Source organism: Falco naumanni, chromosome 2, assembly GCF_017639655.2.
Source record: "Falco naumanni isolate bFalNau1 chromosome 2, bFalNau1.pat, whole genome shotgun sequence".
Classification (NCBI taxonomy): domain Eukaryota; kingdom Metazoa; phylum Chordata; class Aves; order Falconiformes; family Falconidae; genus Falco; species Falco naumanni.
In genome coordinates, this window is record NC_054055.1 from 5580740 (window position 1) to 5603743 (window position 23004).

At 48.5% G+C, this 23004-nt stretch overlaps 1 protein-coding gene across 2 annotated transcripts in view; it reads right to left on the minus strand.

Moving 5' to 3' along the window:
- Positions 1-23004, minus strand: part of GAB2 (GRB2 associated binding protein 2) — a 102104-nt gene that overhangs the window by 22072 nt on the left and 57028 nt on the right. For both annotated transcript variants that reach the window (XR_005826268.1, XM_040583291.1), the window contains exon 3: positions 1613-1853. Coding sequence is in view for 1 of the 2 variants with exons in the window: in XM_040583291.1 (XP_040439225.1) it covers positions 1613-1853 (241 nt within the window). In the remaining variant the exon portion in view is untranslated. The remainder of the gene's footprint in view (positions 1-1612; positions 1854-23004) is intronic.

Genomic DNA, 23004 nt, shown 5'->3' on the forward strand with positions numbered 1-23004 from the left:
TCCATCTGAAGTTAATTTTTCTGAGCCTTTGTCCGTTGTTGTTTTCCGAGTAGGGAAAGGCAGCTGCAGCAGGAAAGCCCGGCGGAGGCTGCAGCCTGGGCTCTGCTCTCACCCCACGCCAGCTGGGCTCTGACCGCTGCTGCCTCCCTCCCTCCTCACCGCTCCTGCGAGCCAAAACTCTTCACGTCAAAAAACCTCCTCACTATTTAAGGCAACCGGCTGAGACTGGAGGCGGAGAGCCGTCGCTTGCTCAGAAACACCACACTGTGCACCACAGGCTGCCGCGAAGCCCAGCGAGCTCTGGGAGGGATGAACGGAGCAAACCCTGCCCGTCCCACTGGTTGTGGTTTTGCTGGTTAAAGGCAGGAATTAGGGCCCTGTCTGTGGGATCACAAAGTGGTTGAGGTTGGAAGGGACTTCTAGAAGTCATCTGGTCTAACCCCCCTGCTTAAGCAGGGCCACCTACAGCGGGTTGCCCAGGACTGCGTCCAAACAAGGATGGAGACTCCACAGCCTCTCTGGGCAACCTGCAGTGGTGTTTGGTCACTCTCACAGTGAAAAGCTGAATCTTGGTGTTCAGAGGGACCTCCCTGTGTTTCATTTTGTGTCCACTGCTTCTGGTCCTGGCACTGGGCACCACTGTCAAGAGCCTGGCTCCATCCTTTTGGCATCCTCCCTGCAGGCATTCATATTCATTGATGAGATCCTCTGGAGTCTTCTCTTCTCTAGGCTGAATAGTTCCATCTCTCTCAGCATTTCCTCTTAGGAGATATGCTCCAGTCCCTTCAGCATCTTCATGGCCCTTTGCTGGACTCTCTCCAGTTTGTCCCTGTCTCTCATACAAGGGAGCCCAGAACTGGACACAGCACCCCAGATGTGGCCTCACCAGTGCTGAGTAGAGGGGAAGGATCGTCTGCCTTGGCCTGCTGGCAGTACTTGGCCTAACGCAGCCCAGGAGAGCATTTGCTTTCACGGCTGCAAGGGCCCCATTGCTGACTCACGTTCAACTTGGTGCCCACCAGAACCCCCAGGTCCTTTTCTGCCAAGATGCTTTCCAGCTGGGTGGCCACCAGTATATACTGGCACTTGGGGTTGTTCCTCCCAAGGTGCAGGACTACACTTCTTCTTGAACTTTATGAGGTTCCTGCTGGCCCAATTCTCTAGCCTGTTGAGGTCCCTCTGGTATATCAGCATGACCCACTGGTGTACCAGCCACTCCTCCCAGCTTGGTGCCACCAGCAAACTGACTGAGGGTACACTCTGCCCCACCATCCAGATCATTAATGAAGATGTAAAACAGGCCTGGACCCAGTACTGACCCCTGGGGTACACTGCTAGTGACTGGCCTCCCACTAGACTTTGTGCCACTGATCACCACCCTCTGGGTCCAGCACTTCAGCCAGTTTTTAATACAACCCAGAAAGCCAGGAAAGCTAGGGGCTCGGGACGTCGCCGGTCTGACCTCCTCCCAACCACGATGAGATGAGACCATTGCTCAGGGTTTTCTCCAGCTGGGTTTTTCAGACCTCCAAGGATGGAGTTGGGTTGAGCCACTCACCCCCAGCCCTCCCTCAGCTGTCCCCAAGGTTTTCTCCCAGGTGGGCTACAATACCTTGCGTTTTCTGACTTTCTGCTCATACACTGGTGGAGGAAAAGGTAGTCCTGGGGGGCACTGGCGGACAGGGTGCTCTGGAGGTGGCCAGCGGGTGAGTCAAAGGTGAACAGGGTGGGCTGGCTGGAGTGGGACGGCGCTGAGGACTTGCGCTCTCGCAGCAGGTGGTGGCTGGCACTGCTGAGCTCTGCTGGGGAGGACCGCGGTGCATGGTTCATGGAGGCAATGCTTCTCAGGGTGTCTGTGCAGGAAAAAAACACACCTGTGAGCGGCCAGATGCGGTGACACCATATCCTGTGTTTCTGGGATTTTCCTTCCTTAAATGCTCCAGCATTTATGGAGGTTGGTGCGGTTTACTTATGGCTCTGAGTGATGCACTCAGCAGCAGGCTCCTCCACTCGGAGCACATATAACTATAGGTATCATGTAAAGAAACAGATACTTTATCATATTTTATCATATTTTATCACATGCTTATCGGCTTGTGGGGATGTCTGGGGGATGTCAGCCCAATTCACAGCGAGCTCCGTGGGTTGTTAAAACCTGGTTAAAAAGGAAAAGGAAGAGAAGAGCTCTCACACCACCACTTCCACTTCTGCCTTTTCTTAGAGACTTTCTGTAGGTGGCTTTAGACATGTGATTTAAGTCATCCTCACCCCTCTGTGTAAGGACATCACCGCTATCCTATTACAGTTGGGTAAACTGAGGCACAGGGTGGGAATGTGGATGGACATAATGACAGCAGAGATGAAAAATATTCCCACGTTCCCCAATTCTCTATTAATTTTGTGACCTCGAAAGGGCTCCTGCTGTTTTCTGCTAGTAAAACAGGATGCAGACCCAAGGCATGATTCTAGTGCCTGGTCCTCTTGCTGAAGGAGAAATGCACTTTAATATATTAAATTCATTTCAGCAGAGAACATCCCAGAGGATGTTCCAAGAATCTGAACCAGAGATGAGTTTTTACAGCCAAGCTGTAAACTCTTATTAAAAAAAAACAACCAAAAACAACCAAAAAAACCTGAATCCCAGAAAAATCACAAGCTGCAGAATATTTTGGGAAAGCTGATCCGTCTCTGGCTGCAGAAGCCCATGCAGCAGCCCATGCATGGTGTCCCTGCCATGCATGCACTCCTGGCATGTGAAAATGACTCATCGTGGTTCACTGAAGTCACCCTTTATAATAGCTGTGATTTACATTTATTTGGTGCTGATGCAAAATGTAGGAAAAAAACCAAATCCTAATGAAAAGGTCATCTTTCCCTGGGTAAATCCACCCATTCTCTGGCTTGGACAAGGAGATGTTCCACACAGGGTGATTTTTCACTGACTTCTGAATCATATCAAGATACAAAATCAATCCCTCTGCCGCTCATTCACCAGTGCTACATTTTTTTCCCCCGGCATTACTGCAAACTTCACCTGATGCAGAAAAAGTACATTAATAAAAGCCAAAGAGCGTGTCTCGACTCTGCTGTTTGGTTTGTGCTAAACACAGAAAAGATCAATATTTAACATTGACATTAATGGTGGGGGACGAGAGCTTTAAACTCTGAGTCCTGTCTTCTTTGCACGGGCATTAAAGATCCTTCAGTGCTTTTCATGGGAGTAAATGGCCATCTCACTGTCCTTGGACAAAACAGTGTCTTGACCCTCATTCTTATTAAATATTTATCCCGTAGCAGTGCAGACTGATCCCCATTGGAAAAGGAGTCTTGAGAGCTCTGTGAGTCCCAAATCTTGGCTCCAAATCAAGTGCTCTGAAGTCAACCAGCATGGTAGAGCCCATACCCACTTTGCTATCAAAAACAGGGGGGCTGCACCCGAAGTGCCTCTCAGGAATAGCACACACACACACACACCCCTTGCTACCTCCCAAATCACAGCCAGGAACTGCCCATGACTTTGGCCAAGACTCTTCCAAGGGTGGTGTGAGGATGGCAGGTTAGTGTTGTGTCCCCATCCCAGCACGAAGGTTGCCCCTGGGGACAACTCTAAACTGCACCAGGACGGGGTCCCTCTGTCCTGAGCAATCCTCCAGCACTATCCCTGCAGACTCCGCACTTGCCATGGAAAAGCCATGGCAGGCCAAAATACACCCGGGTGTTAGAAATGGCATCGATTTATTTGTACCAACACAGCCCAAGGGGAGAGATGGGGCTGCACAGAGGAGACGGTCCCCAGCATCACCCCAGGGCACAGCAAACTCAGATCACAACACTCTGAGGAACCCAGTGAATCGCGCACTGCCAGAAGACCCAAATCTTTTCCCAAATGTCAGACTGATTTGGGGAAACTGGAGACCACAGCACAATAGATGGGCTCACTGAAAGCAGGATGAATTACTCCATGGTTACTCTGGCCACATAAAAGAAAATGGGGGATGAACGGGAGCAGGCAGCAATGCCTGGTAAAAGCATGTCGCATCCCCAGGGGAAGCCGCTCTATCGGCGTCCACATTGATTTTCAAAATGAATTCCCAGCTCACTTCCCGCAGCGACCTGGCCACTGAGAGCATTAACAGGAGCCAATTCAGGACTCACGTACTCCATTAGGTCTGTGAGATGAACTCTGTAATAGCAGGTGAGAGACGGATTGGTTCACGGGGCTGGGAGGGTATTGCAAGGGCTGGGAAGAGAAATCCTGTGGTTGCAGGAGACTGCATTTTGGTCTGTATTTTTTATGTTGTGCGGTTTTTTTGCACGAGAAAAAGAGACAGCTCATGTGCCCAGGTCACATGCTGATGATGGGTCCTGCTGACAGCTAGAAAAGGAGGCAAGAAAGGAAACTGAACCAGAAAAATAGTATTTAATGACTAGCACAAGCTAAAGGGAAAAGTCAACATATTTGTGCTCTCATGTTGGCCTGAAATGGAGAGAGGTCCTCATGAGGATAAGATGCACAGGGTGAATTCTGAGCCAGAGGTCCCAAAGCCATTTCAACTTGCCATGCTGCAGTGCCCAGCTCCCAGGCTGTGAGGACCAGCGCTCCTTCCCCATGTCCATGTGGGGCACTTATGAGAATAACCTCCAGCGGGTCCCATCAGGATGCCTTCAGGCATCGATCACACCCACATCATGACCAAAGCTGCTCAACTGAATCCAACCACAAGCCCAAAAGAATGATGCTTCTCCATCCCTCATGGCCATCTGCATCAGGGCCAGGGATAAACCCGTGGCCCTCCTTTATTTAACAGCGTAGTCATAGCCTTCAAATCCCTTGGCTTTATGCTGAGATCTTTACATTGAGGGAATGTATCAAATACAGCCAAGGAGGGATAAGACCCTGTTCCAGTTCCTATTGCCATTCCCAGGGGAGCAGAGTTAAGGTTATGTAGCGCGGCCATGTGGGAAGTGTCATCTTAACCCCACGTTTCCTGGCTGCTTCTCCTCCGAGTTCAGGGAATTGGACTCTCACGGTCTGGAAAAAGCAGTGTTGGACACCCACAACTTAAAACTTTATGTCAACACCACGACTTGCATGAATATGTCTCGCTGGGCTTGTGCTACAGCTGTTATGCTAGTCCCTGCAAGAAAGTGAGACAGAGGCTCAGCAGGGACAAGCCAGCACAGCCCTGCAAAACCCCAACGTGCCAGGTGGGCTGTGGGCAGCTGAAGGCTCGGCACTCGCTAGTCCAGGTTAAGATGTTCCTTTTTGGCCATGTGTTGCAGCAAAGGGGAAAAAATACCCTCCTTGCGACTCCATCCCCAAAGCAAAAATACACAACTTCGAGCATGGCCAGCAATGGGATGGACTAGGCTGGGAGCCAGGAATTTTTTATGAATGTTTTCAATCCCCTAACGTGGTATTTCCCTCCTTGCTGACAGCTCTGAATTCCCTTGCTCAGAGCGCTTGACTATTGCTGTGTGAGCGTAGCTTCACACAATGTTCCCGGGCTTATCCGGGTGAAATAATTACTCAGATTACTCAGCCTCTTTCGGAAACTGTCGCTGAGAATGGCCTTTTTCACCAGAGCTGCGATGTCAGCTTTAGAAGGCAGAGGCTGGGGCTACAACTCCCTGTATCCCATGGACTTCAAATGATGCTCCTGGGAAGGCGACGATGTTTGGGCGATGCTCAATTCCTGCGCTCCCATCGGTGTTTGCAACAAAAGTGCCAGGTTTGCTCGGCATCCCTGCGCAGCACGAAATTCCCTGTGATGCCCACACCGTGCTGGCAAGTGTGAGCTGGTCCAAGGGGCCCCACAGGTAAAGGGCTCCTCTGATTTGCTCTGGCAGATAAACCCACAAAACACCTCAGATCACACTACTGACTTTGTGCCAGTTAAAACTTATGGCTGATGAGATTTTGTCAGGAGGGATTAGTAGAGATCTGTTAGAAATAATCCATAGAGGAGCACGGGGCAGAGTGTGCCCATTTGCCATTGTTTCCCCCACTCTTTGGAGTAGCTTCATCATTTATTGGTAAAAAAAAGGAGGAACCAACTCACTTCTTGAGCACAAATAAAAAATAATAATATAAATAAATAAATAAATAATACATAAATTAAGAAAAAGGCAAACAACCCTACCAAAACAAGCCCTCTACAAGCCCTCTGCATGCTTCTCCTGGCAGGGAGAGAACAAACAACATGTCTGATGGATAAGTCACCGTGCCACCATGCTGCCAGGAAGCCCTGGGATGCCATGAGGATGAGCATGGTACCTGAGGACAGTTTGTTTACCGAGCTTTCCCTGTGGCCTCCGAGTTGGATGGCATTTGGAAAAGCTGTTGTCAGTCTGAGGACACCTTGGCAGGTTGCCGCTAAAGGTTTCCTCTGGCAGGTTAGTGGGAAAAGGTGTCTGGTTTGGATAATTTCTCCTTGCCAATTTCCATCAGAGTGGCGAGCTGTGTACAAGGACACAGGTACCCTGACATCCAGCACTGCCCACATTTTGGGTGCCAAGCGGGGGGAGTGGATCTCATCAAAAGCAAGGAAGGGGCACAGTTCCGTCCTCCACTGCAGAGGAGCTGAAGGGTAAGGACAGAAGTGACATCGGGCTTTTGAGCTTTTCCTTTCCAGTTTTTCTGCTTATTTCCATTTGCTTTGAGAAACCGGTCAGGACAGCCTGGCCAAGGGAAAGGAGGAGCATCATCGCTTTACGGACAGGGATCTGCAGCAGAGGGCTAAGGGCATGGTTCCTCTTACACAGTTTCAGCCATCTAAATAACACTTAGCCTAATCTGGTCCCCTCAGGTTTCCTCCACTGACAACAGTGAAATCCCCCAACACGGGAGAGGGAGAACTACCCGAGAAAGAGGGAGACAAAGATGAGTCGTAATAAATAGCATCGTCTCTGCCCATTAGTGTCAGCCCTCTGCTTGCATCTGTATGAACCAACGGGAAAACAGTGGTAATGTAAGAGCATTTGCCTTGGAGAAGCATGGGAACCAGGAGAAAAATATCACAGCTCTGGAGAACGACTGAGTGAGAAAAGAGGGAAAGGAGCCAAGTCAGATCATCCTGACCTCAAAGCATTATATATCCCAGTTATTTTAACAGCAATCAATTCTTTGAAGGACAAAGAGGCAGAAAGGAGAGAGACTGCAATAGAAACGATACGACGCTTCTCCCTGGAGAACACAGGTTCGCTTCTGTGAGATGAGGCTGTGCCCAGAATCCCATCTCTGCTCTGGGAAACATCCCTTGATGGCAGTGACCCAGCTCTGCATCATATCAGCACACCCTGCACATGGTGGCTACCCTTTAAAGAGCAAATCTGCTGCCTGATTGTGGAGCTCAACCTTTCGTGTCAATATTTGGAGGTCTAACATTTGGCCAGACAGGGATGCCTGGTGTGCACCTATTTATTTTTCTTATAAGGGCTTCAGTGCTGAGATAAAAGCAGATGATCATGGATTCTCACAGGTCTGGCTTACGTGCGACCTTGAGCATCCCACCTGGGACACGCTTATCTGAGAGCCCTGGAGTGGGACAACGACCTACAGCTGGGGATGAAGGACAAGTGCAGGGCTGCAGTGTGGGCTGGGACAGGCTTCATTTGCTCCACAGAACCAACCTCATCTCTGACCCTCTGCTTCATGAATCATCATCTCTGACACTGCAAAACCAATCTGATGAGGGATCAAATGGGGGGGGGGGGGGCGGGGGGGAAGGCTGGAACGGAGGGAAAGGTAAAAGATGTTGGGCTGTAACTGCGTAAAACACAAAGTGGTCTCAAGGCAGAGTATTTTTGCCTTTTTCAGGGTAGGGTTAAGGTGGCAAAAGCAAGGCAATGGGGGTGGGCAGAATTATCTGCTTTCTGTCTGTGGGTGGCATATGTGATTCCTGCAGATGCCAGGGGCATCCTTAGCAAATCTGGCTGGAGGTACGAGCAGTCTGTGGAGCCCAGTGCTGCAGGACAGGGCTGAAGCTGTTGAAAGCTAAGAGCTAGCGAAAGAGATGACACACTTATATGAGAAAGGTTTTTCACCCCCCCATCAGACACAGCCTTACAATGAACCAGCATCAAACCAGCTTTCTCACCCTGTGAAACGAAGCTCCCGCATCCTGTTTTGGAGGATCACATCGGTTATTATTACTGGTTATTATCATTGGTTATTATTATTTATGAAGATGACGATGATTAGCAATTCTGGTATTTCCCCACCGGGCTTTCCCTTGGACATCATGCCAACGCAGTCTCACCCGGTGCTGCGGTCCAACATGCCACCAGTGAGCAGGGTGAAAGCCCAGAAGCTGGTGCAACATTAACTTTGCATCCCCTAGGCCAGGAATACAACCTGGTTTTAGGTCCTGAACAAATTCCTTCTTCTCCCCCTTACTGTTCACTGCAAGCAGTATGCGGGCGTCTTTCCTTGCTTGAGCAAACATGTGTGCACGCCTCACTTAGCAGGGATGGAGAAGGAGAAAGGATGAATCCCAACCTAATGCCAGCCAGGGCTTCTTAACGGCTTGCTTTAAATTTTATAGCCCTTTTTATGGTGACGGGAGCGTAGGTCTTTAATGCTCCAGGAGAGCAGAGGAAAACTTTCACTAGGAGAAAATGTAAACCCGTTTTACTTATGCATGATTTAGTACCATTTCTATTCAAGGGAGCATGCAAGAGGCCCAAATATTTGCACTTCGTATTATAGAAGAACTGCCATTCCCAGCTCTTTACAGAAGTAATTTATTTCGATCCTCCTTACCTTGGGGGAGAAACATTATAACTCCCAGTTTGCAGGGGAGTCAATAAAACAGTAGCACTGTTCAGGGTCTGCTTCACCGTCGCTCAGCAGGGCAGTGATGGGGAGTGAAGGAGGATCCCCAGATTTCCCCTCTCAGAGCCCCCTTCTTCGCAGCTGCATTTGCACCCATGCATGGGACCAAACAGTGGGCATTTGGCCCCGTTTTTCCCTCCTCTAACTGGGATTAATGTTACTTTTTGCTCCTCAGGTAGCATTCTAGGCAAAGGGTTAAAAGGAAAGGGGGGTGGGTGCTGGACACGGGGTAGGGGGGAAGATGGAGATGGGGGTTGTGGTAGAGCCCTGAATTTCCCATACAGCTTCGGGTCAGCCCAGCATGCTCAGATGGGGTAACATCAGCTGCAAAAGCCGAAACAGGAGGCAAAAAAAGTCATTAACCCTCATGGCTGCAATACCAAGTCCCTGAACCAGTGAGTAAAGCAGCCCAGGGGTCACTTCGAGCAAGGGTCATTTCAGCCCTAGAAGAAAACATGCCCTTAGGGATGGAGACTCAAAAAAAAAAAAAAAAAAAAAGTTTGGCTTGTTGTTTTTTTTTCTTGCTGGAAGTTCAGCTCTCCCTTTTCCATCTCTGCAGCCTTTACTCTCAAAACAAGCCTCTCTGCAAAGGTTTTCCATGCAATTATTTTTTTTTCATATAGGGGTATGGGCATACTCTGTCCACATACCAGAATCGTCTAAAGAAGTCCTGAAGGCAAAATAATTCCTAAGACGTTGAGCACAAAACGCAGGAAGAAAATTCTCTGCAAGCGATGGGAGGACTGCACCTTGCACAGCTGATCTCTAGCTGGGCTCTGCCGCACCAGCGCTCCAGCAAAAATGCAAACAGTTCAAAAATCCATCCTGGATCTCTTACTGATCATTAAAAACCTGCCCATTAGGCAGTGTATTAACAGTGCTCAATGGAAACAGAGAAAGAAAAGGTCCTTTCCAGGGAGCTATTCTCATTGCCATGAGGTTAAAAATGCCTGTGACCCCCACAAGCTTTATGCATTCAGAAATCATGAGTTCACGCGCAGTAAAGGTCTTCAGTATCGGCTAAAACCTGGAGGATTTTCTCTTCCCCTTCTTTCAAGATGCAATGATGGCAAAAGGACTTGGAATTTATTCCCTACACATCGCCATAATCAAATAATATGCTAATGCTATTAGCATGGGACCTTGCATCGCAAATTACTTAGAATCATATTCTCTTTCAAAATAGTGGAGTTTCATTTAAATTGGTCTCCACAGCAACCGGAAACGAACTGGAATAATGTCAGATGAAAATCTTCATGGCTGGGATGGTGAACGAGGAAGTTCATGGCAGGGATTGAGGGGAGTGCTATGAAGACAGCTTGAGCCCACCAGGGTCGATGGACTTGTGCCAGCCATCTTCCACCCAACCGGTTATCAGCTGTGACAATGAATGCAAGGACGAAATGAACCTGCAGATCCAGGAGGACCCCAAAGCACCCTGATGGAAAAAGGGTGAGGAGATATGAGTTTCATGTAGATGTGAAGCCTGAGGAGGTCTTCTTGGTCCTCCAGATACTTTCTAAGTGGCCCCTGGGGAGTTGCATCTGACAACTGGTTTCGTTCATGCTAAATCTGTTCTCATCTGTTAAACTCAAACCTGGCTGTTTGCAAATGGCCTGAGGGAACGCAGCTCCTGACCGTGGGCCAGGCTCCTGCATCCTGGGGTTGTACAAGCACAGACCAGGAAAAGGGTGATTGCTTCTGGCTTTCCTTCGTTAAAGCAGGAGATGCTGCTCCCTCCTTCATCTCACCTGCTCTGCTCACACGCTCACCATGATGGGCACTGTCTCCCATGAGGATCTAGGATGGGAAGGACCTGCAGCATCCTCTGGCCAGTGCCCACCAGCTGATCACTGGCCAGATTTTCACCCAGTGAAAACACTCCCCAAACCCATTTGAAAATGAGCTGAGCTTTGCAATGCCACGTCTGGAAAGCTATGGGTTAGAAACCAGCTCTGATTTCCCATGAAAATATTTTCCCAGCTGCTCCACTCATCTTCCCTGCACTTGCTTCACTCAGTGGTCACCGTTATGTCAGCGGGCACGGTGTGATCCTCATCCAGGTTGGGGTTTCTCGGTGCTCCCCTAATAAAACTTGTATTAGCAATGCAGCTCTCAAAAATGTCTTTGAAAGCAATGTCAGAAAGTGGGAGGCGTTTTGCTTGAGAGCGGCTGAGAGTTCAGGCAATGAAAAGAAAACAGCCCCGACCAGTCTCTCAGCTCTGTTTATAATTATCTGGGCTCCGGTGGGTGTTAAAACATCTGTACTGGTTTGGCAGGGACTGGGGAGCACGGCTTGTGCCAAAGGCAAGAAGTGGCGTGGGCTGAAACAGCGCAGCAATACGTTAGTGTGGTATTCATGCTTAGAAACATGGAGCTGGCAGCCTCCCCCACCAGCGCCTTTGGGTTAGGATCAGCCCCAGCCCTGTCCCCGTGTCCCCCACCCACCATGGGTCGTACCCCTCCGGGACCATCCCAAGGAAGAGCTGGAAGTGGTTAAAGGAGATGCCGGGTTGGCTGGAGTCTGGAATCCTGCTGGGTTTAACATCCCTCTGGACTTTGGTCACCATCAGTTCAGCTCCACATTATGCTCTTGCATTTCTTATTTCTGTGCATGACTGTTTCCACCTGGACACCCTCCATCTCCCTGTCATGTCTAGTCACGGACAAGCAAATCTCTCCCTGCTGGATATTTCTGCACTGAGCAGCGGGGCAGGCTCCCAGCGTGGATGTTGCTGTTTGAACCTTGTGCGCTAAAGCATGGGCTGGTTTTGTGGTTATTTTTAATGCACAGCAGCAGCAGAGCTGGGTTTAGTGGGGCAATGGAGCGTAATGTAGAGCTTGGTCCTCAGGAGACTCAGGCAAGGCACATTTATCACAATCTCCTTGAGGGTAATATTTTTGGATTTCGGCATTCCTCATCCCCTGACTCAGGAACAAAACATCCTTGGCATCTGAAGACTGAAGCAAACCTTCTCTGCCCTGATGCTCTCTCATGGGTTGGGAACCATCCCATGGGCTTATTCAGCATCTCCTCACCCTCCTCTTCCTTGCTCAAAGGTGGCTCACAAAGTGGGGCGAGCCCATCCTTAAAACCCAGAAGAACCAGATTACATTCTCACCCTTGCGGCTGCACCCATCCTTGCACACAACACAGATGGTACCAGCACCCAGACCAAAATCTGCATCAGTTCTTGCCCAGTGCATCACCCATGCTTCATGCTTGGCTTAGGGCCAGCTGAAAATGTTCTGACATCCTCCAGCTGGAAAAAGCCATTTAATCAAAACAGGAGCTTGGCAAGGGATCGCTTGCAGCCAGAAATTACAAGAAACGTTTAGAAGATAAAAGTGAATTTTAAATAAAAGGGGAGAAGGTCAAGGTGTTTCTATTAATTATCAGAGTGGATTGATTTTTGGGGGTGGACCGCCCTTCTTTAGCCAAAGATCATCATTATCATGTGCTTTTTAGATGTGATAGTGCAATTCTGAGCGGAACTCTTGATTTTTTTCTGAAATTCATTTAAATTCAGAATGAAAAGGTGTGAATCAAAATCGATGCTGAAAGCAGATGAAAATGAATTCCAGTGACAGAAAACTGAACACGCTGAATTTTTACCAACTCTGAAGTGGCGTTTGTGATGGGCTCGTCACCCGCTCTACTGGCTGCAAAGGCAGTTCCCCCAGCACCGGCTTCCATACTCGGATTCCATACGTGCAGCTGCTGAGAACTCTTCCTTCCTCACAGGAATGCAATATATTATTATTTTTTTAATTACCTTGATGACCCATGTTCAAACTTGGTGTATTTGGCTGTTGAAATGGATTTGGATGAGATCCAGTACCTGGTGCCCCTCTCATCACTGAGTCCTTCACCCAGGGGATGAAAAGTGGTTTGATGACAGATATGCAGTGCATGGGGTCCACTTCTCTCAGCAGATGCTGGGATGAATAAACCATGATATAATGGATTTTGGCTACGACCACAGGAACACAGAAATTACCAGACCGGACCACCCTGCTCCAGCTTTCCATCTCCAAATACCTCAGAGACAGCTGAGAACTTCACAGGGATCACTCATGCAACAACACACCTGCAGGGAAAACTGATTTGTGCCTCACTCCACCATTCATAAACCTTATTAAAGCAACTATTTTAACTTATCTAATACAACTGAGGGCATTCTTGCACTCATAGCAGTATTAATTCTTTAAGCCACTTTATCTGTAAAACAAACCACTCTGTGCCATACAGGTCTGTGAACACAGGGCTGGGCTTCCCTGCAAATTGCACCAGGAGACACCAGACAGCAGTGTATCTTCTCATGACCGAGATAAGTTGGTGGATTTTTTTACTGCAAGAAGCACTGTTTGTCCAGAGCTAGGGCATCGTGGACTTATCTGCATAAAAATATTAGCGGCAGGCAGAGGACAGGGTGGTCCTTCCAGTAATGTGCCAAAGAAATTGAGAGCATTTATAAGACCATACTCTGAGTTCTTCTTAAAGGTAGCAGAAACGGTGGAAGTGAGTTTCTGGAGCATCACAGAAAAGCCAGCAGGATCTCAGACTCTCAGAAGAAGTTACGTTGATGCCAAAGAACAGATACAATGGTATTTAAAATCTGTAATAAACATGTAAAAGCATGGAAGAGCTTCAAGTGAACATCACAAATCCATCCCTGTTCTTAGACTCACGGAATGAGTTTGGGGATGAAGAAAAGCTACAGGTGTCAAGAAATTGAGATTGAGATACTTAAAAAATAATGTAAAGACTGAAGAGACACCACAGTGCAGACTGAAGAGACACCACAGTGCTCTCCAGGAAAGACCAAGTCTTGTCTATCAGAATTTTTTTCCAGACAAATCTCAAGAGCAGAAGGCAGCGTGTTCACCTGGAAGATCATCTGTTGACCGGGTTTTGACCCTAACACTAATCATCAAAGCAACCGCCAACTAGCAAAAAGACTCATCATGAAATTTATAGATTTCAAGTGGGTATTTGAAAGACTTCATCATGACTCATTTGAGAGCAATGTGAACCGTTATGGCAACCCAGCAAAAATAATTACCATCATAAAGGCTTTACATCAAGGTTGAGCCTGTGCAAAGTATATGCAGGCTCGAGGGAATGGTTTACACAGATAGCAATGTCAGACAAGGTGGTGCTTGGCAAGGCAGGTGATCTGCTGTGAGACAGAGGTGAGGATGGAGCACAGGTGGTGCAATAGCCATGCACCACGCTTTTACATGTGATGAAGTATTCAGAAGTGCCCCAGTGCCCGGATGCCTGCCCAACATTTCAAAAAGATTTGTTGTCAGTTACAAAAAAAACCCAACAAAAACAAAAATACAAAAAACCCCCAACACCCAAATGCAATGAGTCACTCAACTCCAGCTTACTTTCAAAAGCAACGGCATACAAGAACAGGGGCAGTTTATGTATTTGGCAGGAAAATGATGGAAGGCAATCATACCAAAAATTGGCAAGGAGCAGCTGTGTTGGCCAGGATGGGATTTGGTCATGTGGCGCTGAAAGAACACATGATGGAATTTTTGAGGTGAAATGTTATTTTCCATCCTAATAAACAGATATAAAGGGTGGTAGTCAATCCAAGGTGCAAACGAGTCAGACACATTCCTCAGCATGTGACAACGACCCAGTAAGTATGAAAGGAAACTGAATCCCTGGTAAGGGCTGAGACGTGCCAGAGCTTCACCACCTGCCATGGAACAGCTGGAGGACTATGAGGGACATCACACAGAGCAAAAAGGGTAAGAAAAGATGAGGCTGTACGTACCCAGAGCCAAGGGGTATCACACAATATGTTGTGATATGGACTCAGACAAGGCAATATCTCAACACATCCTCTGCACTCCCACCTTCCTGGTCATGCCAACAGGGAACAACTCCAGTTTTACCTGCTGGGATTGCTGAGGTATCTCAGCTCCTCACCGCACTCTGAAGTCTGGTATACCCCTGCAGCGTAAGTTCATAAAAATCACAGAATATTTGGATAGAAAGGATCTCTGCAGATGGTCTAGTCCAACTGCCTGCTCCAACTAGGGGCAACTACAGCAGCTCAGGACTATGTCCAGTTGGGTTTTGAGTATCTCCAAGGATGAAGACTCAAGTTGTCTTGGGGTGGGGTGTGTGTTTGTTTGTTTTCAGGCTTAACTGAAAGTATTTGCTTCATTCTCTGTGGCTTAAAGTGATCGTAAGCATGGACCAAAATTAAGCTGCTCCTTGGATGCTTGGTGGAAACTGTAGCCCCCTCCTAGGTCTGACTCCCAGAGAGAGAAGCAGCAGACTGGGAGCAATGGGGGAACAGGAAAGATAAATGACATCTCATTTTCCTGAACAGTCTCATTTTTCAAGTTTTGCAAGTTGTGGCCAAATGTCCTTTTTAAGACCATTCCCAGCTTGGAGGGAACAGGTGCCATCACCAAGCCGCCTCTGGCACCAGATGGCTACAGGTAGAAGAAAAGGTGCATCAACATGTTTATGCTGTGCCTCAACGATGGATCCCTTCGAGCAGAGGCTGCCTCTGTGCTCAGCTTGTGCAGCACCTAGCACAGCCAGAAGACTGGTTTCTCGGCTGTGTCTGCACCATGAAGGACCCTCAGAGATGTTGTCAGCCTTCCTGGAGGGAACCAGGATGAGGCCAGGGCACACATGGGGCATCCCTGGATCAGGTGTAACCCCACAGTGCAAGTAATAAATCGCTGGCATTACAGCTCTGACACTGTACCACACTAAATAATGCAGAAGTATGTTTGAGAAGCAGGCAGTAATTATAACTGAAGCGTAGAAACCATCTAGGGAAGAAGTGTTATCTTTACAGATAAAATCAGTAATAAATGCTACTGCATTCATAAATAAAAATCAGACTGGAAACAAACCCTGAGTGGTGTCATGGAAAGTTCACAGCAATCAACAGCTTCACGGCTCCTTCCTGCTCTGTGCGCCTTCACTCAGAGGCTTTAAAGGCTTTAGAAAGCTTTCCCTTTACTCAGACTGCGTTTTAATTGGAAATACAAACCAATACAAACCGTTACACAAACAGGCATTGGGGTGTGCGAAATGACAGTCTAAATCTGTCCTGGCTTTTATCAGGTTTTGCAAAGCAGCACTCGGGGTGTATAAACCATGGCCCCTATCAAAGGTTTAGAGGGAACAATGTGAAATATATGGAAGAAAGAAAAGGGGAAATATGGTGGCTTGGGAGGGAAAAAAAACCATTCATGCTGTGGAAAACAGCTTGAAATGATCTGCCGCAATGGTCACTGTGATTTTCGCCCTTGTCCTCCAACTTGCTCACACACAGGTTTTGGGGTCCTATGTCCATCATGTTTCCCAGCCCAGCGCCTACGTGTTGGGCATTGCCTGCAGATCTGCGTCCCGCCCCGATGCCTGAGCCATGGGGTACAGCCCCATGAACCCCAGCGCGGCACAGCTGAGGCACACAGGCTAGAACAGCCCCAGGACCCCTCTCGGAAATAGAAATGCAGGCAAATCTGACTGCGAGTTTTCTCCCAGCTGGCAGACACACAGAATGCCTCCCTCCCTCCCTCGGTTTTGCTCAGACAGTGCTGCTTCGCCAGTCCCTTTGCTCCAAGCCCATCAGCTGTTTTTGTTTCCAAAGGCTTTGCGTTGTTTTTCTTTTTGATGTGATGCTGATACCGTCCACTACACTCATTTTTCCACGGTCAGTAAGTCATCCTAAAAATTCCTCAGTGCCCATTAAACTAATGGGGCTGACCTGACACGCACAGGGCTCATTGTGATAAAAGACAATTACAAACCAAAGAATTATTTTAAATGGGTTTCTGATTCTGGGTACCTGGCCCAGCAGACAGCCCTGGGCAGGTCTGAGATATACGAACGCAGCTTGCTAATCTCCGCTGGGAAACCTGTGCTGGAAAAGCTGGGCAATGCTTTTTGCTCTAAAAAAATGCCCAAACCTCTTGAACCTCACATTTCTTCCTTCCCTCCCAGCTCAAATCCCAGCCTCAGCTCAACAAACCCAGTGGGACTTTGGCCAGGAAAGGGCAGGATTTTCCCCAAAGGCCCCAGTTCTCCAGCTCCGTATCTATCTTCAGAAGAGGCCAGTCGGATACCCTTGTGCTGAGCGCCAGCTGGGAAACAGTCTAGAGGAACTGGAGTATTTGGCTGTTGGTCTTTTTTGAAAGCTGAGCATAAATTTTCTTTTTTGCTGGTTGATGGTTTTATTATTTGCAGCGAGATGAGTATTCTCTGCCTATAAACCCAGTGCTCCCACATACAGTTGCATCCCCTGCCAGTTCCCATCAGTGCTGGGTACAGTTAAAGGGGGCTCAGCAAACAAGTATCTTCTAGGGGTCTCTCTGGGATGCCAGAGTAATGGGTTTGCAAACTTAACACTGACATATCTTCTGGATTTTTTTAGTCCCACCTCTCCAAAATTTCCACAGCCACAATAAACCATCTAAATGAAAAAATCCTAAAAATTGCTGGATTTCCAAATCCCAAACTCTGCAGAAAACACTGATTCAGCATTGCAAACCTAACATTCAATTGCATTAGACCCCCTGAAGCCAGAAGCTTGGCTTTCTGATTGTGTAGACACCTAAAGACCTTTTCTATTGCTTTCTGGTTTCTAAAGCCCTCTGCATCCTTGCTTCAGTCCTTTTCTTGGCACTCAGATGGGCTAGAAGTCTACTTTTTCAATTATTAAGTGTATGTATATATAGTGTTAAGGACAGTGACCATCAGAGCAGTGCAGGTTGGCTTTGGTCCTGCAATGCTTCTGGTACCACAACCTGATGAAGAACTGAGTACAGCAAGAATAAGGTATGGAAGAATAGTAGGGGTTGATGCTCATCATAATTGAAATGATGACAAATGACACCATTTGAAGATCCAAATATCTCAAAGGTCTTGACAGTGATCTGAGATGAATCCTGGGATTCATCTCAGCAGAGTTTTAGGAGTCTAAAAAGTGGGTGTGTCCACCTGAGCTCATCAGTCCTGGCTCCCTGGAGAGCCAAGGGAAAGAAACCAGCACTTTCAGGGTGCAGATGATTCACCTAATTTTAGACATCTTTTTCCATATTCTCCTCCAAACTGGACAGATTATAACTACCAGCACACGTCTCACTCTCAACAGCATGGGTTCCCTTTCCAAAACGCCAGGGGAATCACAGCAAGGAGACCCTGACCAGTTGGTAGAGATCAGCAATCTCTATGTCTCCTGTTTCTGTCTTCTAGGAAGCAAATTCCAGGTTGTTAGTGGCTCTCTGCTCTTCAGCAGACTCATTAGCCCCTGAACTAGCTCATCTCCAAAGGGAAAGAGAGGAAAAAAGGGGGTGGGGGGGTGGTAAAAAGGCAGCAGGCACTTAACTGTTCTCAAGCTGCTCCTTTGTGCCAAGACCACTCCATCTCCAGTATTGTTTACACTGAAATAAAAGCTGAACAGTGTCAGACCTTAAAATAACTTGCTGTTTGTGGAGCAGGAAAACCAGGGTCAGGGAAGTTTGGAACAAATTTAAAGAGGCAGGATGACTAAAGGATGAACTGGTACTCAGGCAAGGAGGCGTTCGCAGGCACCTGAAGTTCAACCATGAGCCTGGTGCAAAGTCAGTTGGGGTTGATGGGTCTCCACCACCCATTCCAGCGAGGCTGGGTCAAGCCTGAGGCTGAGGCATGACATGTGCATTTGTCCTCTCAGAGTAAATCTGCAGACATAGATGTTTCCTTTGTTAGGAAAATCCAAAATATGGTAGAGAAGGATGGGTGGGACTGATCCAAATGCCCTCGAGATGTGCAACCGGTGGGTCTAGATGTGACATCTTGTGTTTTAAAAGACAAAGCTCGATGATGCTGAGCGCAGAAAGTATTGATGGGAACACTCAGGAAAAGGCTACATCAGGAAAAGGACATCGGGTGAAAGGAAAGGGCTCGACGCTCAAGGACTCCACACAGGCTGTTCCAACACAGGCCAACTCCAAGTCCCATACGGGGCTAGGGAACATCAGATCTTCAGGTAGGCGAATGAGACATGGGAAGGTGGGATACATGGAGAGAACCCAACCAGATCTGCCCCATCCACCCCGTGGGTCAAACTCAACCGTAATCTTGCTCATCGCTTGTCATAGTGTCATATTGTCTACTGGGGAACAGACCGGCCTCCAAGTGGGCTCATACCCAAGTACAACCCATACCACAGCTTAAAGATGAAGTTGAGACCAACTGACTTGCGTCAACAGAAGCTGAAGAGTCAAGTCCTGGCCCAGCTTGACTGCACAGGGCTCCACGAGGGGCTGCCTGCTCGACTGCCCTTAGGTGGCAGAGCTGCCTGCAGATACGCAAACCAAGCGCATCAGGGACCGGGTGCTTTCAGGGACACAAGGTCACCCCCAAATCTCCCTCCTTGCCACCATTTTTCAGTCTCTGGCACGCTTCCCAGCATGGTACTGGGCTTGTAACTCCTCCAGGGTGTGAGCAGGGAAGGAAGGAGGTGTGTGCCGGGCACGACAGCAAGGAAGTACCTGGTCTTGTGGCAGTCATCAGTGTTTCCCCTCTGCTTCGGTTCTGCCTGGCCATGGGAGAGGCAGCAGGAATGCAGGGGCTGCCCCAGGGCCATCATCTTGCATGGGCTCCCCAGTGCCCCACTCCTGTATGCTGGGACGGAGAACACCAGTGATTTGGGGCTGTTTGGGAGAGGTAAGTGGTGTACAATGTGCAAATGTATGTTTTTACTCTGGTCTTGCTACCCGCAGCTTCTTTGCTGAGCTTTTGGGCAGCTCCCAACAAGTCTTCAGGGGTATCTTTCTGCTGTTTTTTCTCCAGCCCACCTCAAACTCCCTTTGCTCAGAAAGCACCCAAGCAAACCTGCCTGCAAGGAATCAGTGGGGCTGGAGGCATCGCTGGGACCCTGATGCTGGGACCAACATGTTTTTGGGTGAGAAGCAAGGAGGGAGAAAGAGCAGCCATATGGGCTCGTAGCACAGGCTTGCAGGCAGCCTGTGTGAGCAGGCAGCAGGTTAGGGAGCAACCAGTCAGCCACCCACACAGGACCCCCAGCGAAAGCATTCAAGGGGGCACTGAATCAACAGATTTGCTCTCGTGTGATGGAATGGGGCAATTGGTGGAGGGTCTGGGGCAGCATCAAGCCAAAGAGATCCCTAATGGAAACGATGCACGTGGGGCATATAAGTTCTCATCAATGTGAGCAGAAAGTTCTTGTGTCCGGAGGCTGATCCCACAAACTGTGCTGGAGTTGAAGAAGGAAGAGACACTCAGGTCTCCATTAAACATTAATGTATGGCCCTGACTTGCATTCGTCGAGACAGTAAAAGCCTTGGGATTGCTGGGGATCGATCCCCACTGCGATGCAAACACTAGCACTGAGCCTTGGAGATAGAGCAGGGATCGAGCCGGAGCCTGGGACCGCCCTGGCGCAGCCCCCTGGCAGAAAGCAGAGAAGTAAATAAAAGAAATAAAGTCCCAGATGAAAAAAAATGAAGACGACATGCCTGGGCTGGGTGGGAAAGTCCACTGCCGCCAGACACAACCCATCGGGGCAGGAGCCCAGCACCATCCTTTTCCCACGCCCTGCTCACTCTCTCCAAGTACCAGGAGCCTTCAGCTCAGAGCAAGGACATTTATTTACCCACAGATACTCTCTTCCCTGCTTCTATGGCTGGGTTAAACCTCTAGCACAGCGGTGCATGACTAAGTTCTTAAACTCCACGGGGAGTTTGCTCAGCACCCATGAATCCAAGCCGCTGAGACAGCCCCAGTCCCATGGAAGAGCTGGAGGGAGGTGCTGGGGGTGGCACAGTAAATTGGGATAGAGTTAATAAAGGTATCTACTGCTCTGAAACAACTAACCTGTGCACAGGAGCCCTGCAAGGACACATTGCTTCCTGATAAATTAAATTATATGCTGCCATAGCTGCACTTCTGTCATATTGGGAATGGGACAAGGTGGGGTTTAGGCTGAAGCATCAGCTCCAGAAAGGGTTAATGGCACACCAGATATGTTTAGTGGGATCTAGTAATTTTTTTTAACTCCAACAAACAAAGCATATGAGAAAATCCAGTTCACAGCTGAGCTCTGGCTGTCTGCCCACTAGGGCAGGGAAAATGCAGATGGTTTGAAATATGCACATGCCTGCGTTTCTCCCCTAGCCTGTGGCTCAGTGTCCCCGACAGGTCTCGCCCCATCGTATTTGGTCAGCCGAGGTGGCGGCAGAGCAAATTGCAGTGTAAAAGCAGTGCTGAGTCAGGAGCAAACCTACTTTCCATGAGCACCATTGCTTTCCTCGGACCCATGGAGGGGCTGGGATCCTGCAAGGCTTCGCTCGTTCAAAAATAGTAATTAGCTCTGCAAGTAAATAGGTGTTAACAGAAACAAAGAACTCTGCAGCAGTCTGGGTAAACACTTTAGAGTCAATTTAATTTCCCTTCTTTCCGCAGATGTAATTGTGCTGGTCTGCAATTATTTTCAGGTCAGGACAGGGAACAAAGCCACCGGTGGCAGCTTTGTGGAGCACCGGGGCAGCCGGCAGTACCCTCCACTTCACTGACATTTGGGTCCTGAGGCTGAAATGGGCTTCCTTGCGACAAACCAGATGTATAACGCAGCCAGCGATCAGCTAAACCAACAGCTAACCGCAGCATGACGTTAAACCGCCCTAAACTCCAGCCTGTTTCTTAATCCTTAGGGTCCACCAGTCTAGACAGGACATGAAGGACTAATGTGAAAACCAAGCGACAGAAAATTTACACTCTCCCCTTTAGCTGCAAACAGAAAGAAGTATCAAAGGGTATAAATTTGTTTGGCTTTTTAATTTTTTTCACCTTTTGGGAGCATGGGCAGCACCCAGGCAGAGTCCCGTGCCAGTGCAGAGGGTTTGCAGCCAGTTTGCTTTGCCTTGTGCAGCTGCTTTTGAGTTGCCCATTTGCTCAGTAAATCGTGCTAAAAAGCCACTGAAAACCTGTCTTTTCCCTACCATCTCGGGGAGCCGGTGAAATAGGTTTTTACCGAGACTACCCCCAAAGCTAATGAGTTTTTCCTCCACCACTGGTGGGTTAAAAGCAAACTTGTGGCCAGTGGCTCAGGCTTAGCTGATGCAGGGCATCCCTTCAAGCAGGAGGTAATTCAGCATGTGATGGAAGCTGTAGTAAATGCCACTGCTGGTGACGGAGCATTTCCCTGGCCAGAATGTGAATATAAGCCAGCGGGAACAGCCCGGCTTTGGGGCCAGACCCAGCAAGTCTTTTGGGTCAGTATAAAGCAGTCACGCACTCAAGAATAAGTGCAACGAGAAGAATGCGCACAGCGGCTTCCCCAGTAGTTTCTGATCTTGTTCTGCCACGCTGGCTGTCCGCTGGGAGAAGGAGGTTTAGTTAATTAATTGTTACAACTAGCATGGAGCTATTCTTGCCCATGATGGTTAGCTTTTACTCCCCTTTTTGGTGCATTCAATTACTGACTCATTCATTCTCCAAGGCAGAGGCCACAACAAGGCACAGAGGCTTGAGGATGAGGGGGTGAAAGTCTAAGAAATGCCAGATGTCCCAAGCTCTATTTTTACCCTGGAGCTGTCTTAATATCAAGCAAACTCCTCGTCTTCTCCTATCCGTCAACCCATGGCTTCAAGGAGGTGATGAAGAGGGAGCATAGCAGTTACAAATATTGCTATGAATTTTATTTCTCCCTCCAGCTGACCCATCATGAAGGACGGGTGATGGGCTTATGCATGCCAAGATGGACAAGACTCCTGACACCGATCATGATGCAACGATCCCTCAACCTCTCTGCCCAGCCTTGGGCCATGGGTCCTTCAAACAAGCATTATCTACTTTGGGAAATCAATGATTTATCTGCCATTACTTAGCAGGGACGGTGAAGGAAAGGTGAGAGTGGGGTCACTGCTTCGGCGAGCACCAAAGCGAAGCAACGTCCCTGAATAATTCATGCTCCCTTTTTTTCTGTGGCATCTGGACACATCTGCTGTGTTCACCATCGCAGGCTTTTTCTTGGCTTACTCAGAAAATCATACTTTGGCAGCTGGGTACTGTTTCAAGTGGGTACTTTCCCTACAGCATTAACGAGCTGTGATTTTGTTACAAATAGGGATTTTTGTTCCTCTTTTGCTGATGTCACTCCATGATCCTGCAGGGA